General features: G+C 51.8%; 1 protein-coding gene across 12 annotated transcripts in view; it reads right to left on the bottom strand.

Annotated features, from left to right (window-relative positions):
* Positions 1–3,187: 3,187 nt before the first annotated feature.
* ITSN2 (intersectin 2) overlaps positions 3,188–14,702 on the bottom strand; it is a 158,579-nt gene continuing 147,064 nt past the window's right edge. For 11 of the 12 annotated variants that reach the window (XM_063623891.1, XM_063623889.1, XM_055253700.2 and 8 more), the window contains 8 exons: positions 12,930–13,028; positions 11,065–11,232; positions 10,116–10,331; positions 9,404–9,525; positions 8,562–8,644; positions 5,562–5,645; positions 4,591–4,764; positions 3,188–4,120 (listed from right to left, as the gene is read on the bottom strand). In XM_063623891.1, the coding sequence (XP_063479961.1) occupies positions 3,963–4,120; positions 4,591–4,764; positions 5,562–5,645; positions 8,562–8,644; positions 9,404–9,525; positions 10,116–10,331; positions 11,065–11,232; positions 12,930–13,028 (1,104 nt within the window). In that variant the 3' untranslated portion in view covers positions 3,188–3,962. The other variant, XM_063623894.1, reaches the window with a different exon arrangement.

Below are 14,702 nucleotides of genomic sequence, written 5' to 3'. Positions count from 1 at the left end.
TCACAGGAGTTCTTATTTATTGAGCTCCTGTTGTGAACCAGGAACCCTGTGAGATACTTTGTTCACTGAAAAGTTTTCGCAGTAAGATACTATTATCCTCTCCCAACACACAACGCTCTGAGGCTTGGTGAGCTGCTCAGAGGTGGCAGTCCCCTAGCTCAGAGGTGGCAGTGTTCTCTCATGCCAGTCCCTCAGGTGCCACACAGCACGTTTATCCCCTCCTCACATGCACTCAGACTTGGTCATCAAATTACTCACAATTTGGGTTGCCTTTTAAGAGAGCGGAGTGCCCCTCGCCGGCCATGGCACCTGCTCCTGAAGAGCACTGGAGGGACCTGCTGAGGGGGGTTCTCAGCACAGGGGAGATGTCTGGGCACATGAGGCACATATGCCAGGTCCTGCTGGGGTGGAGGTACATAGACTCAGGCGGTACAGAGACTCAGGCGGTACAGATTTGGGGTATGGAGTCTCGGGGTATGGAGACTCGGGGTGTGGAGTCTTGAGGTGTGGAGACTCAGGGTGTGGAGACTCGGGGTGTGGAGACTCTGGGGGTATGGAGACTCGGGGTGTGGAGACTCTGGGGGTATGGAGACTCGGGGTGTGGAGTCTCGGGGTGTGGAGTCTCGGGGTGTGGAGTCTCGGGGTGTGGAGTCTCGGGGTGTGGAGTCTCGGGGTGTGGAGTCTCGGGGTGTGGAGACTCGGGGTGTGGAGACTCAGGGTGTGGAGTCTTGAGGTGTGGAGACTCGGGGTGTGGAGACTCGGGGTGTGGAGTCTCGGGGTGTGGAGTCTCGGGGTGTGGAGTCTCGGGGTGTGGAGTCTCGGGGTGTGGAGTCTCGGGGTGTGGAGTCTCGGGGTGTGGAGACTCGGGGTGTGGAGACTCGGGGTGTGGAGTCTTGAGGTGTGGAGACTCGGGGTGTGGAGACTCGGGGTGTGGAGTCTCGGGGTGTGGAGTCTCGGGGTGTGGAGTCTCGGGGTGTGGAGTCTCGGGGTGTGGAGTCTCGGGGTGTGGAGACTCGGGGTGTGGAGTCTCGAGGTGTGGAGACTCGGGGTGTGGAGACTCGGGGTGTGGAGACTCGGGGTGTGGAGACTCGGGGTGTGGAGACTCGGGGTGTGGAGACTCTGGGGGTATGGAGACTCGGGGTGTGGAGTCTCGGGGTGTGGAGACTCGGGGTGTGGAGTCTCGGGGTGTGGAGACTCGGGGTGTGGAGACTCGGGTGTGGAGTCTCGGAGTGTGGAGACTCGGGTGTGGAGTCTCGGGGTGTGGAGACTCGGGGTGTGGAGTCTCGGGGTGTGGAGACTCAAGGGGTATGGAGACTCAGGGGGTATGGAGACTCGGGGTGTGGAGACTCGGGTGTGGAGTCTCGGGGTGTGGAGTCTCGGGGTGTGGAGACTCGGGTGTGGAGTCTCGGGTGTGGAGTCTCGGGGTGTGGAGACTCGGGGTGTGGAGACTCGGGTGTGGAGTCTCGGGGTGTGGAGTCTCGGGGTGTGGAGACTCGGGGTGTGGAGTCTCGGGGTGTGGAGTCGGGGTGTGGAGTCTTGGGGTGTGGAGACTCAAGGGGTGTGGAGACTCAGGGGGTATGGAAACTCACTCGGGGTATGGAGACTCGGGGTATGGAGACTCGGGGTATGGAGACTCGGGGTGTGGGGTCTCGGGGTGTGGGGTCTCGGGGTGTGGGGTCTCGGGGTATGGAGATTCGGGGTACGGAGACTCAGGCACACCCCACATCCTCCCAAAAGTCAGGCTTACATTTGATTTCTCAAGGGGCAGGTGTGCGCTCCTAGGCGTAAGGGGACAGCTGGAGTGGCCGGGTGTGCCAATGCTCTGTGTGGTCCGTGGTTTCATAGAGGTTGTCTGACTCTGGTCCTGAGGCTCCTCTGCTCTAAATCTGACCAAAAAGTCCTGTCGTATCTAGCAGTGGAGAAATGGCACTCACCACAGTGAGGATTACGGTCCCCGCAGCCCTGGGAACACAGGACGGTTCTGTAGCTCTCGTTCCCAGTAAGCCTAGAGCTGGTTTTGAGTCATCAGGGCAGCCTTGCTGCTGACATCAGCCAGGCTGGCCTTGTGACCAACAAGCCCCAACCCTAGAGCCAGCCAGCAGTTCACTCTGCTCCGTGAGACTGGGCCTGACTAGCCAGACTTTCCCACAAGCAAGCAATATGTTCAGTTGTTTTGGTTTCATATATCCAGTGACATCTCTTACCTTTTTTATGTCTATATTTTAACCAATCAGTGCCCAAGATCTATACCTGAGTGAGTGATGGATTTTTATATCTGAATGTGCCGGTTCTGTTTCCCAGTCCTTTGCCCAGCCATTATGTTTAAACAGAAGCAGGGGCTAGGGTGGAGGCCCAAGCCCTTGGGACATTTGAATCCTTCCTGGTTCCTCTAGCTGCCTGGAGACCTGCTCCCTTAGAAATCAGGGCCCTAGCAATCCAAATGATTCCTTCAAAAGGACTCATCTGGCCCGGCACAGTGGCTCATGCCTGTAATCCCAGCACTTCAAGAGGCTCAGGCAGGCCGATCACTTGAGGTCAGGAGTTTGAGACCAGCCTGGCCAACATGGTGAAACCCCATCTCTACTAAAAACACAAAAATTAGCTGAGTATGGTGGTGGGTGCCTGTAGTCCCAGCTACTCAGGAGGCTGAGGCAGAAGAATTGCTTGAACCCAGGAGGCGGAGGTTGTAGTGAGCCGAGATCAAACCACTGCACTCCAGCCTAGGCGACAGAGTGAGACTGTCTCAAAAAAAGAAAAAAAAGAAAAAAAACAGATCTTTCCCAGTTTTTACTCATTAATCAGAGGGTTTAGTGTGTAAGACCTTTGTGCATTTCTTTGCTGTAAGTTACCCTGAGGTTATCACTCGATGAGGCAAGCTGAAGGAGGGTCAGTAGCCCCCACAGAGATCATCCATTTCACCCATTAAAGAAACCCAGCCCCAGAAACACGAGGTAGATTCACCAAAGTCACAGAGCAAATTAGTGGCAGAGTCAAGATGAGGCCCTGGGTCTCCTGACCTCATCCTCAGTCTGTCCTTGGTTTTTCCCACGTACCAGGAAGGAAACTTGGTTTCATTATAGGCAACTTGTGAAGGTACCTTTTAAGAGCCTTTCATCTGGCTGAAAAAATTAAAAAGAAAAAAAGAAGCTTTCATATAGAAAGTAAATCAGTCAGACTTTGACAGAAGTTCCATCCATAAACGTATGTCTTTATTCTCTTTCTGTACATATGGGCAATGATAAAGCTTAAAGATGCATGTCCTAAGAAATATGCAAAAAACAATGAATTTACATAAATAATTTATACTTCAGAAAATTAAAGTTGAAAAATATTTTCCATATTATTAGAGTTCACAGTATTTAAATCAAGCTTTCCCACTTATACTCCAGACTATATATTGTCTTAGCAGAGAGTGATAAAATCTAATCAGGAATAAAATGATCAAGTTTCTGTTTTTATTCAGTGCACGAGTAGACGCTATTTCAGTAGACGCTATTTCAGTATCAGGCTGCGCAAGCGTCGAGGCTGCAGCCTCTCATCCTGACCCTTCCCCTCCTGAGTGGCTGTGACCCAGCAGAGGTCACTGGCGTGGAATGGTTACAGCGTCACCAAACCACTCCACGGTGGACACATTCAACCGAGCGGTAACATCTGGTGGTCTGATGCCTCATTTCCACGTAATACTTTTTATAGCCCTGAAAATGGAAACCTTGGCATCTAAACAGAGCTGAACATGTTAACACTAGGACAAGGCACTGTACTATGGGGTTTGGTTTCTTTATGGGAAAGGTGTTTGCATAGATTGCTAACTATTTAGTGTGCAGGAAAACAGAGCCCCCAGCATGCGTGGCTTTGTGAGGGGTGAAGCTGCATGGTGCTCCCTCAGCCCCAAGAGAGCGCAGTCTCTCATTCTCCAGCCCCAGCCTTGTGGGCTGTCCTGCTGGTGCTGTCCTTTAGAACCCCTACAGGAGAGTTTTTTGCTCAAAAAGCTGCAGGTCAAAGCGGACCCAGACCTCCCCGGTGGGGACCTCGTGCAGCAGCAGTCGGCGGGTCACAGGGCCTTTGCTTTCCTGTTCTGTTCGTATTTTTGCCACTGGAATTTCAGTACGACCCAGGAAATCTGGTGAATAAACACAGGAGAGTCAGAAGTCTTTCTTCTTTATAAAATCATTAAAGAGCTACATCTGGAAGAAATAGGATTCATAAAACCTTCAAATCTGAAACAAGGAACTTCTTTTGGCTCATGGCTGTTGAATATCGTGAGTGGGTGTGTGGGGAATGATGGCAGGTTTGTGTGTGAGAAGCTGCCACATGGAATTCAAATCTCCATTCTAAGAATGCTCCAGGAGTGGTGTTCACATCGTGTGTGTAGGTGTGTAGGGAGTGATGGGTCAAAGACCTGAAACACATCTCAGGCCACCTCCCCCGCTGAGGAAGGCCACCCATGTGCTGCCAAAGCGAGATGACACAGGCCTGTGTCACCTCCCCGAAGTGGCATGGGGTCTGCACACAGCTGAGGCCCCTGGATCTGGACTCCAGGATCTAGGAAACTGGGAAAGCCTTTAGATCCCCTGGCTGAGCGACACTTACCATCTGGTGAAAACTGGTCTCTGTCAAACAGGGTGAGACACAGCACATCTTGGTAGAGATCCTTAATAAAGAACTGGCAGTTAAAATTCCACTTGGGATTGAGTGTGTCCTGGATGGTCCTGGTGGTGTAGCTCTGGGAGCCCATGCCGATTTCACAGTATGGGTTGCTCTTTCCTGAACAAAAACAAACCACAGACACATGTGGTGCATGCAGGTAAAACGAAGTGACTGACAGTGCCCTCCCTGAGCAGAAGCAGGATCCCAGATAACGGGTCACTCGAGACCATGGCAGCAGGAGCCACTGCCTGGGGCACCATATCGCTGTGGTCTAGTAACAGGGTCTCCAAGTTCCCAGTGCTGACAGCAGCATTAACCGGGGAGTGGCCAAGAGCTCCACTGCCAGGACCGCTCCCCACGGAACAAGCCTGGGCGAGTGTCACTGCAACCTGCTGCATGCTTCCTCGGCGCAGACACACTCGGGAAGGCGGGCACTGGCACTTACTGGGAAAACAGTGATAAGAATATTGGTCCAATATGCGCATTTTAGTGGCACTGGACACACTGTTAGAAAGCATTCCTTTATTCAATGTTCAGAAGAGTCATCAGTGGCTGGGCGCAGTGGCACTTTGTCAATGACAAAGTACTGTAATCCCAGCACTTTGGGAGGCCAAGGCGGGTGGATCACTTGAGGTCAGGAGTTTGAGACCAGCCTGGCCAACATGGTGAAACCCCGTCTCTACTAAAAATACAAAAATTTGCCAGGCGCAGTGGTGCACACCTGTAATCCCAGCTACTCGGGAGGCTAAGCCTTGAGAATCACTTGTACCCCAGAGGCAGAGGTTTCAGTGAGCCAAGGTCGTGCCACTGCACTTCAGCCTAGGTTACAGACTGAGATTGTCTCAAAAAGTCATCAGCAGAAACTGGGGCAGGGCAGTTATCATGTCTGTTGAATGAATCAAAGCAGTATTTACCATTTGGTTTGCAGGCTTTTAATTCAGTAGCTTCAATGACATGCACCATCAGGCGCCCGATGCCTGAAGTCTTTTGGGAGCGGGCTACAAAAGAGGAAGACAAGTCCCATTAATCTCTTCTCCAAGGATGCAGACCCTGTCTTTCAAACCAACCATAACACTACCAGCTCCCTGTCCCCATCTGCCACTGCCCTGGGCCCAACAGCCCAGCATCTGGCTGCCCTGTGCCTTTCCCCAGGCTGTGTCGCCTGCTAGCAAGGCCCTGCTTGCTATTTCTGCCCTGCCTGCTTTCTCTGCCCGTTAGCATCCTACTCACCCTTCAAGATGCAGGTCTGATCCCACATCTACCTCCCAGATCCCTTCCCTCCTCTGCATCCAGTATCCCTCGCTTATGAGCAGCCCACCGCCTGCTGGGTCTGAAATCGTGTGTAATGTCTGTCTCTTCTGCCAGACAGGAGCCAGGGTAGAGCATGGACTGTTTTGATCATCCTTAGATTAACCCCTCAATTGCCTAGCAAATAGTAATATTAATAAAATAACACATGGTATTTGTGCAGCACTTAATAGCAGCTAACATTTACTGGATACTTACTTTGTGTTAGGCATGTGCTAGACTTATGTAAATTATATTATTTAAACTGCATAATTACCTGATAATGTAGCTCCCCATTTTACTGATGAGAAACACTGAGGCTTAGAAAGGACTGGAGTGTGATCCACTCAGAGCTGCTAAATGGCAGGATCAACATTTAAACATCAGATACCAAAGTCCAGGCCCAGTTAAGCCTAGCACAGAGCCTGGCACAAAGTAATTGACAAATGTGGGAAGGACTGAACGCACGGATGATGCACAGCAACATATGCAGATGCCAATGGGAAGCAAAACTCAGGCAGAAAAACCGGATTGACATCTTTGGCCAATTAAGAGATCATATGTGTTATGAAATGATCAATCATTGATTTTTCAACAGCAAGCTTTTAAAGTACCATTAAAATAACATTAAATTAGCAAAAGCTGTTTTAAACATACCTTTTAGGAGTATATAACAAAATAGGGGAAACCTGAATAAAAAAACACATAAAGAGCTGCAACTATAGCAGCCAGGAAGCTGGCGGGAGGCCCGGGCAGGAGGGCAGGCTGCGTGGGGGGCCCAGCAGGGAGAAAGGTGGAGATGCAGTTGGCTCAGAGCACAGGCCCCCTGTGGGGTGGCGGCCACAGGCCAGCCTGGCACAGCTGGAGATGCAGCAGGGAAGTTGGGGCCTGGCATTCATGTGGAGGCTGGAGAAGAATGCGGGAGTTCTGGTCTGAAGGCCACAGTGGGGCAGGGTGGGGTGTGGGTGGGGGGGGGGTGCTTTACAAAGACCATTGCAGCTCCACTGAGCAGGTGAGTGATCTGTGCCACGAACAGAGAGGACATCACCAATGCAACAAATCTGGAGCCCCACCGGCATAAGTCATATGCTGGCCCCGATGCGGCAGGGAGTTGCCCTGAGGGAGCTTATGGCCATTAAGTGAGAAAAGCAGGGACTGAGAGGGCGCAAGCAGAGGCAACAGAGGATGAGAGCCCAGAGGATGATCGCAGCCTCAGGACAGTGGGGGCTCCAGGTAGAAGTCACACTGGTTAGGGCAAGAGGGTGTCATGGAGGAGGCTGTGTTTGACGTGGGCCTTGAAGGATGGGAAGAATTTAAGGTGGGGGCAGAGCACTTGAGCTGGAGTGGGAGCTCACATGGGAAGGCCAGGCAGGGCAACAATGGGCTGCTCAACTAGGCAGCTGGATGGGCCAGGCACAGGAAAGAGCTGGGGATGGGGATGGGTGGCAGGTAATAGTGGGGATGGGCCCTGAGTGTGGGCTAAGAAATGTGTCCTTAATTTGGGAGGCAATAGGGAAGCTACTTCAGCAGGAAGAGGTGTAAGAGCAGCTCTGGAAAAAAGAATACTCCAGAAATGAAGAGGATGGGTGGCAGAGAGGAAAGAGCCTTGTGCTGCAGCCTGGGTGGGAGATCAGGGGGCCTGTGACACGGGGACAGGAAAGGGCGATGGGAAAGTGGCGAGGGAGGAGGACTGTGGTGCAGCTGACCAGGTGTGAGGGGCCAGGGAGGGGCCTGGGTGGCCAGGGACCACACTACTGTCCAAAGAGGGTCCCAGGAGGAGCTGCTGCTGGAAGGAGGCTGGTGGTCCCTTGGGAAAAGCCGATGTGTGATGCGGCAGCAGTGGGGCAGATGGTTCTCTCGAGGGCGCTGTTCAGAGGTGCGGGCTTGGGGGAGTGTGGCCAGCCTCACCCTGAAGCTGGGGGTCGGTGGTGTCCCCGAGGGAGAAAGCTACAGAGGCGGGGGAGAGGCCTGGGCAAGGGTAGAAGAAGAGCTGGGAAGGCGGCCATGGGGTCCAGAGGGAAGGCAGAGCCTCAGTGACTGCCATCAGTGCAGGGAGCTGGGGCAGGGAAAGTGAGCTGAGCCACTAACTAGGTCACTGGTGTCACTGGTGGGGACAGGACGTGGACTGAAGTCTGGTGAGGTGAGAAGGGGGAGGAGGCAGGGGCAGAAGGAATGGGGAGAGGGCAGACTTAGGGTCTAGGCCCCCTGGCTGCAAAGGGAGAGGGTGGATGGCAGGCCCTAGAGGAGGGTGAAGAGGAGCAGCGGCTGCTCAGGAGCTGAAGGGAGACAGACCACAGGTGTGGCATGTAATGGCACAACACGGCCCAAGCAGAGGTGAGGTGAGTCATGGAGAGAAAGGAGTGGAGAAGGTGCAGTGGAGTGGGGGGATAGAGGTGCTGCAGAGAGGGAGGTCCCGGAGCTGGCACTGCCAGCCCATGTCCGTGTGGGCAGGGGCCCCAGGGAGGTTTGCAGTGGCAGCTTCAAGAGGGGAGGGCTCTCGGGTCTGATCCCACAGCAGGTCTGGTCTTTCAGACCCATCCCCATTTCATCAGCCTGACTGCAGGAGCAGTGGCCGGCATCCCTAGGGCCCCTGGGGGCTGTGTCCCACCCCCCGGGCACCCCGATACCTTGGTAAGCTTTCTCGCGCTTCTTCTTCTCGGTGTCGATGTACTGCTCAGATGCCGCCTTGATCTTCTGCACCCAGGCGGTCCTGCGGGAGAAGCAGGGGCAGCCGTTGGCCGCATCCCACCCTCACAGGTCAATGTGGAGCCCCAGAGCTCTGCATGTTCTTCAGTCTTTTGCTAACCTCAACTTTCACAAGTTTCCTATCAAAGACCTGATATTAGTCAACCGAAAGATGCTTATGCTAATGGAGTATCCAGCTGAGAGCTGGTAGTGACCCTTCTTGACTGACCACAAAATGCCAGGCACTCGCAAGGCGCTGGGACCTGGAGACAGACGATGCATTGGCCCCACGGATGACACCTGGCACGAGGGGTTCTAGCACACACAGAGGAGCAGCAGCACCCCCTGGGTTGGCGCCGCGGAGGCACTGTTGGAGCTGCAGCCTGAAGGAAGCTGGGAACAGCGGGGATGGCACCCACACAAGGGCGCCTGGGGGGCGAAAGTCTGCAGGTGGAGGGACGAGGGCTGAGGCCTGTGGCCCAAGGAGGCCTCGGAAACCAGCAAAGCACAGTGGGCTGTCGCCTGCAGGGCCTGAAGTGCTGATCTGCCATTTGGGAAGGCTGCCGAGTGGTGTGGGGAGGGACTAGAAGCCGGGAAGCATGTTAGGAGGCAGCTACAGTGACCAAGGCCTACCATGGGGCTAGAGCGGAGGGGGCGTGTTAAGAGAGGTTCAGGATACAGAATTAGTGGGGCTTGAGCACGGCTGGAGATGGGTTTATGGCAGAGGGAGACGTCCAGGCCTTCTCCCAGAGTTCAAGGCAGGCCACACATGGTCAGGACTGACCTCTCATTAATGTTGTCTGTTCGGAGGGTGTAGACCCGATCAATGTGGGAAATGTGGAAGACAGGCTCATCGCTGGAAGGGTCTGTGGGCAGTTTCACCAAGACTTCATTCAGGAAAATGGGCTGAAAGAATTAGGGCCAAAACACAGGCTGTGAGATGGGCTAGAACACTCCACCCGCCTATGTCCAGAGAGAGTTCTGTTTGTTCTGAAGAGCCTTGTTGAGAAGGAGAAAGTGTCTAAGGTCTTCTACACAGAACAAATGAAACCTCCATTTGTAAGAACAATGAAGCCTCCATTTCTGGAAAAGTCATTATCGAGGTGGGTCAGATGTTGGGACTGGGTGGGGACAGGAGCTCCGAGCGCCCACGACGGCTGGTGCAAAAGGCTCTCTCTGCTAGCAACGCTGGTGCTGTGCTGGGGCTCGGCTTACAGAGACCCAATGCTGAATGCACACAGCAGTGAGCCCAGGTGTCACGCTGGCCAGGAGGAAGCCAGAATCTCAGCTGGAGTCTGGCTGACAGCCTGTGGCAGGTGGGGAGAGCCCAGCCGCATGGGGCCCTTCCCGTGGGAAGCAGCAAAGGAGGCATGAGCGATCTGGAACCAGGTGAGGAGGGTCCCATAAGGCCAGCTCAGGGTCTGCCAGGAAGGCCTTAAGATAGAGGCAACATCTCATTAGGCCCCTGATGCTAACGCCAGACGCGCGATACTCACCGTTTTATACATTTTGAATTGAGCATTGGACTTCGAGCTGAAAACTTTCTCAGAGCCAGAGGAAACAGCAAACTGCTTGACCATGTAGGTAAGAAGCAGGAAGTCATTGAAGAGGAATCCGTGCAGTTCCTTGTTGCTCTTGGTCTTGTATAATTTCCCACTGTGCAAGAGCTTCCGGGGCCCCAGGCAGTTGGTGAGAGAGTTGAAAATAAGTTGCTTAAAGAGAAAGAAAATTTCACTTTTTAAATCCCGGCACAAACCATCCAGTGCCCCTGCGAGGCCAATGCCCTGGGCCTGAGGATACTGTAGTGGAGTTTTCTAGGTGGGAATGTGGCTAGAATCATTCACTTTGCATGAAAGATCCTTAAATACATTACTCTTCAGAGTCCAAACTGGCCCAGTGAAAATCATTACTTCTAGCCACAGAACACTGATTCTACCAGCTGAATTCAAAGAACTCAAAACAAAAAATCCCAGTGTTCCCTCCTTAGGAGAAAGGAAGATGACAATCCAAGAAGGAATGCCCTTCATGCCTGCAATCCCAGCACTGTGGGAGACAGAGGCGGGAGGATCACTTGACACCAGGAGTTCAAGACCAGCCTGGCCAACATGGTGAAACCCCAGCTTTACTAAAAATATGAAAATTAGCTGGGCATCGTAGCAGATGCCTGTAGTCCCAGCTACTCAGGAGATGGAGGCCGGAGAATCGCTCCAACCCGGGAGGCAGAGCTTGCAGTGAGCCGAGATGATCTCGCCACTGCACTCCAGCCTGGGCAACAGAGTGAGACTCCGGCTCAAAAAGAAAAAAAAGAAATGCCTTTGCAGGGGCAGGGTGGTGAGTCCACGCAGGCTGCCTAAGGTGCAGACTGTCCACGCAAGGGAAGGCTTGAAGCTGGTTCCCCACCCAGAGCCTCCCTGGAGGCGCACGGCTTAACCACACAGGCCTGACCTCCGCGAGGCCTTCGCACTGCACATGCGCCTGGATCCACTCCAGGCGGTCCGAGTTTTCCTTCTCCCGAACTCCCTCATTCACTTGAGAGCACAGCTCCTCTGCCCGCTCGAGGGCCAGCTTTAGGGAGGAATGGTCCGCGTGGCTCTCCGGGGTGTTCTCCAGAATCTGGAAAAGAGTGGGCAGCGTCACGTGAGGGAGCTGCGTCTCTCACCGGCCCACCTGGACCTTTGCAGGACCACTCCTCCAACCCCATGTTATGGACTGCTTCCATGCCCCGGAAATGCGGCGGTGAACAAGACGACACTTTCCGCCCTTGAGAAACTCGTACTCCCACAAGTTCTAGGGGACATAGGGACAGGTAATGCTGCTGCGACAAGGTGACAGTGCTAAATGGATCAAGTGCTCTGAACTGTGTGGGTCTCTGGTTGGTCTCCGACTGCCTCCTGGTAATAGGCGGGAGCCTCCCTACTCCCGAAATTTAAGCCATGTAAGGGCGAGCCCTCCTGTATAAACTGGCTGCAGCTGTGGTAAGTGTGAACTTGCTGAATAGCAATGGTTCATAACAATTTTGGGGTCACTGATCCTTTTGAAAAAAATCTGATGAAAGTCATGACTCCCCTGCCACAGGAAAAATACAATAAAATCACATTGTCAGCATGTGGAAGAAATGCATTCTGTTCATTCTGAAGCGATTTCAAACGATGCATGCTGCAACTGTGAACGCACAGAGGCCAGAATACAAACGTGTGTGGTCCCTCCAGAAATTATGGGCCATCACCAGACGCCCCATCTGGACTCTCTCACTCTAGTCGGATGAGTGCACAGTCCTTCGTTTACAATTCTAAAATGCAGAAAAGCCTGAGAGCCTAAAGTTTTTATTCAGTACCCATTTGGTGGCAAAATCTGACCTAAACAGAAGAGATATATTTACTTATTCTACTTACAGTGATTGTTCTTATGTTTCACTGTAGGAATATTAGTGTGTCTGGTTATAAGTGCTACCCTAAGGCTCAGTTGAGGAGTCATATATGGTATTTGAGCTACATTCTGAATTCTGAAACACATCTGGCCCCAAGTATTTCAATGAAGGGGCTGTGAACGTGCATTATGGTTCAGTTTAGTACAGGTATCTATCACATGAGGTCTATGTTGCGGTCACACAGCTAACAGACCAAAAGTCAAGGAATCATCAATAGAAGTAACAGGCTCATCATATTCCTTCTGCTTTTCTTTGTAAGTTACTGTAATCAATGGTTAATTGCGGGATAATCTTTTGTGAAGTCTGCCTTTTCCTCAGAAGGCTTATGGGCTCAAGAGGGCCCTTCTGCTTATCAAAAAGAAAGCTGGAAGGAATTTTAGAAGGAATGTCGAAGCCAAGTACAGCGAGGGACACAAATGAACTCTATTTAGGACGTGCCGAGTGGAGCCTCCTGGGACATCTAGGAAAGGTGTTCGGGGTGGATGGAGACAGATCTCAGAGGAAAGACTGGAGTCTAAGGTTAGTCTGGTCTTTCTCTGGGTTCAAGATGGGCTCCACAACTGGAGACCTAGAGGGGCCTTTCCCTGCCTGGACAAGTACACTTATGACTTTGAGATGCTGGGGAGTTTCTTGAAAGGTGGATGACAGGTTACCCAAGTGACACTGGATTCCTCTCTAATTTGCCCACTTCAAGGATTCAGCGTGTTTCTGTGCGCACACACACACAGGCATCTGGTCCCCGGGACAGTGGGATTGCTTGTGCGGTGTCACACTATGTGCAGGGTGGGGTGGCATGCTCAGGGCTCCCTGAGGATCTGGCCTCTGCGGACCTCAGCGCATCCTGCTCCTAACTCAGACCCCAGCGCCCGGCCTGCACACTCACACTTCTGATGAGCAGTGGGTAGCGCGTGATCCTCTGCATGGGTTTCAGCAGGAAGCTGGAGAGGGGCATTCCTTTACACCGCGGGTCAGATGCCAGCTTCTGCAAAACAACGGCGAGGCTTGTGAGGAAATCACAGCTCCGATCACAGGAAGCACTGGTCTTGGATCGCCTTTTATATTTCACATTTCTTTTATTTATGTTTCTCCTTGTCTTACTGTTCTAGAATTTTTTTTAGGTGCGTGTTTTATTTTTTATTTTAAAATTTGTATAAATTCACAACATACAAGTGTAATTTTGCTACACTGATATGTCGCACTGTAGTAAAGTGAGGGCCTTCAACTTTCTTTTAAATAACTCAGGATCTAAAATGATACCTATTAGGTTCACAGTAGGAATATCTCAGCTCATGTGCCAAGCCCAGCGGATGCTCCTCAGCTCTTTCTCATGAATGTGCGAGCCTGTGCTGGGACTGTCCCCCGCCCTCTCTTCTCGGGGCTGATTCACACTTGACCCTCAAGACTCAGGTCCGGCTTCCCCTTGTCCAGGCTCTCCCCTGGGACACCTTCCCTCCTTTCCATGACCCTCCCTGGCCACCTTTAGCATACACCACATGTGTACCAGGTGATACAGGGAGAGGCATCGTGTTTCAATGTCTCTATTCCACACCCGACTGTGAATGCCAGGCCCAGGGCCCACATCCTACTTGCCTCTACCCCTAGCACCGGTACACTGCCTGAAGAGAGCAGCTGCTGCTCTAGAATGGCAGCTTTTAATGACTGAAAAGTACACTCACTGTAATCCACCATTTCCCCACTACTGGATATTTAAATTGCCCCCCTTTTGTTTTGGCCATATCTATATATGTTGCTGTCACAAGCATCTTCGTGCTTATTTCCATATTTTCTGAGTCTTTTTAAAAAGTAACATTTTAGAACACAGCTTATTGCTAGATTTTGCTTTTTAAGGCAACCTATAGCAGGCCTTTCATGAGGCAGTATTTTTATTTATTTTGACTTGTTACAATTGTGATGACTTTGAAATCCTATTTACATCATTATTTTAAAACATGCACATATACTAATACTAACAATTCTCAGTTTATCTCATTATTCTTTTTTTTTTTTTTTTTTTTTTTTTGAGACAGAGTCTCGCTGTCGCCCAGGCTGGAGTGCAGTGGCGCAATCTCGGCTCACTGCAAGCTCCGCCTCCCGGGTTCACGCCATTCTCCTGCCTCAGCCTCTCGAGTAGCTGGGACTACAGGCGCCCGTCACCACGTCCGGCTAATTTTTTTGTATTTTTTAGTAGAGACAGGGTTTCACCATGGTCTCGATCTCCTGACCTCGTGATCCGCCCGCCTCGGCCTCCCAAAGTGCTGGGATTACAAGCGTGAGCCACCGCGCCCGGCCAGTTTATCTCATTATTCTGATGAATGTTTAATTCTATGATCTTGGTTTCCATGTTTCTTCCAGTTCATTTCGAGGCAACTCCCCACCTCCTACCCTTATCACAAATCGAAGGGCGCTGTCCTCAGTACCTTATATTGAATCATTTTTGCATCCCTGAGATCATCGTAAGGAAAAAGACGATAATCATTTATTGAATGCTAATAGTAATGTGTTGGTCTCTGAGTTAAAGTCCTTTAAAAGTATTGCATGATAATCTCCTTTTATAGATGAGGGGACTGAAGGCACCCCCATGTTAAATAACTTGCCTCTGGTCACACAATTAGACAGTGACCGGGCCGAGATTCTGAAGCCTGTCTTGTTCTAAGCA

The sequence above is a fragment of the Symphalangus syndactylus genome, chromosome 18 (assembly GCF_028878055.3).
Source record: "Symphalangus syndactylus isolate Jambi chromosome 18, NHGRI_mSymSyn1-v2.1_pri, whole genome shotgun sequence".
NCBI lineage: Eukaryota > Metazoa > Chordata > Mammalia > Primates > Hylobatidae > Symphalangus > Symphalangus syndactylus.
Note: the sequence above shows the minus strand (reverse complement) of the source record. Positions and strands in the feature narration are given on the sequence as shown.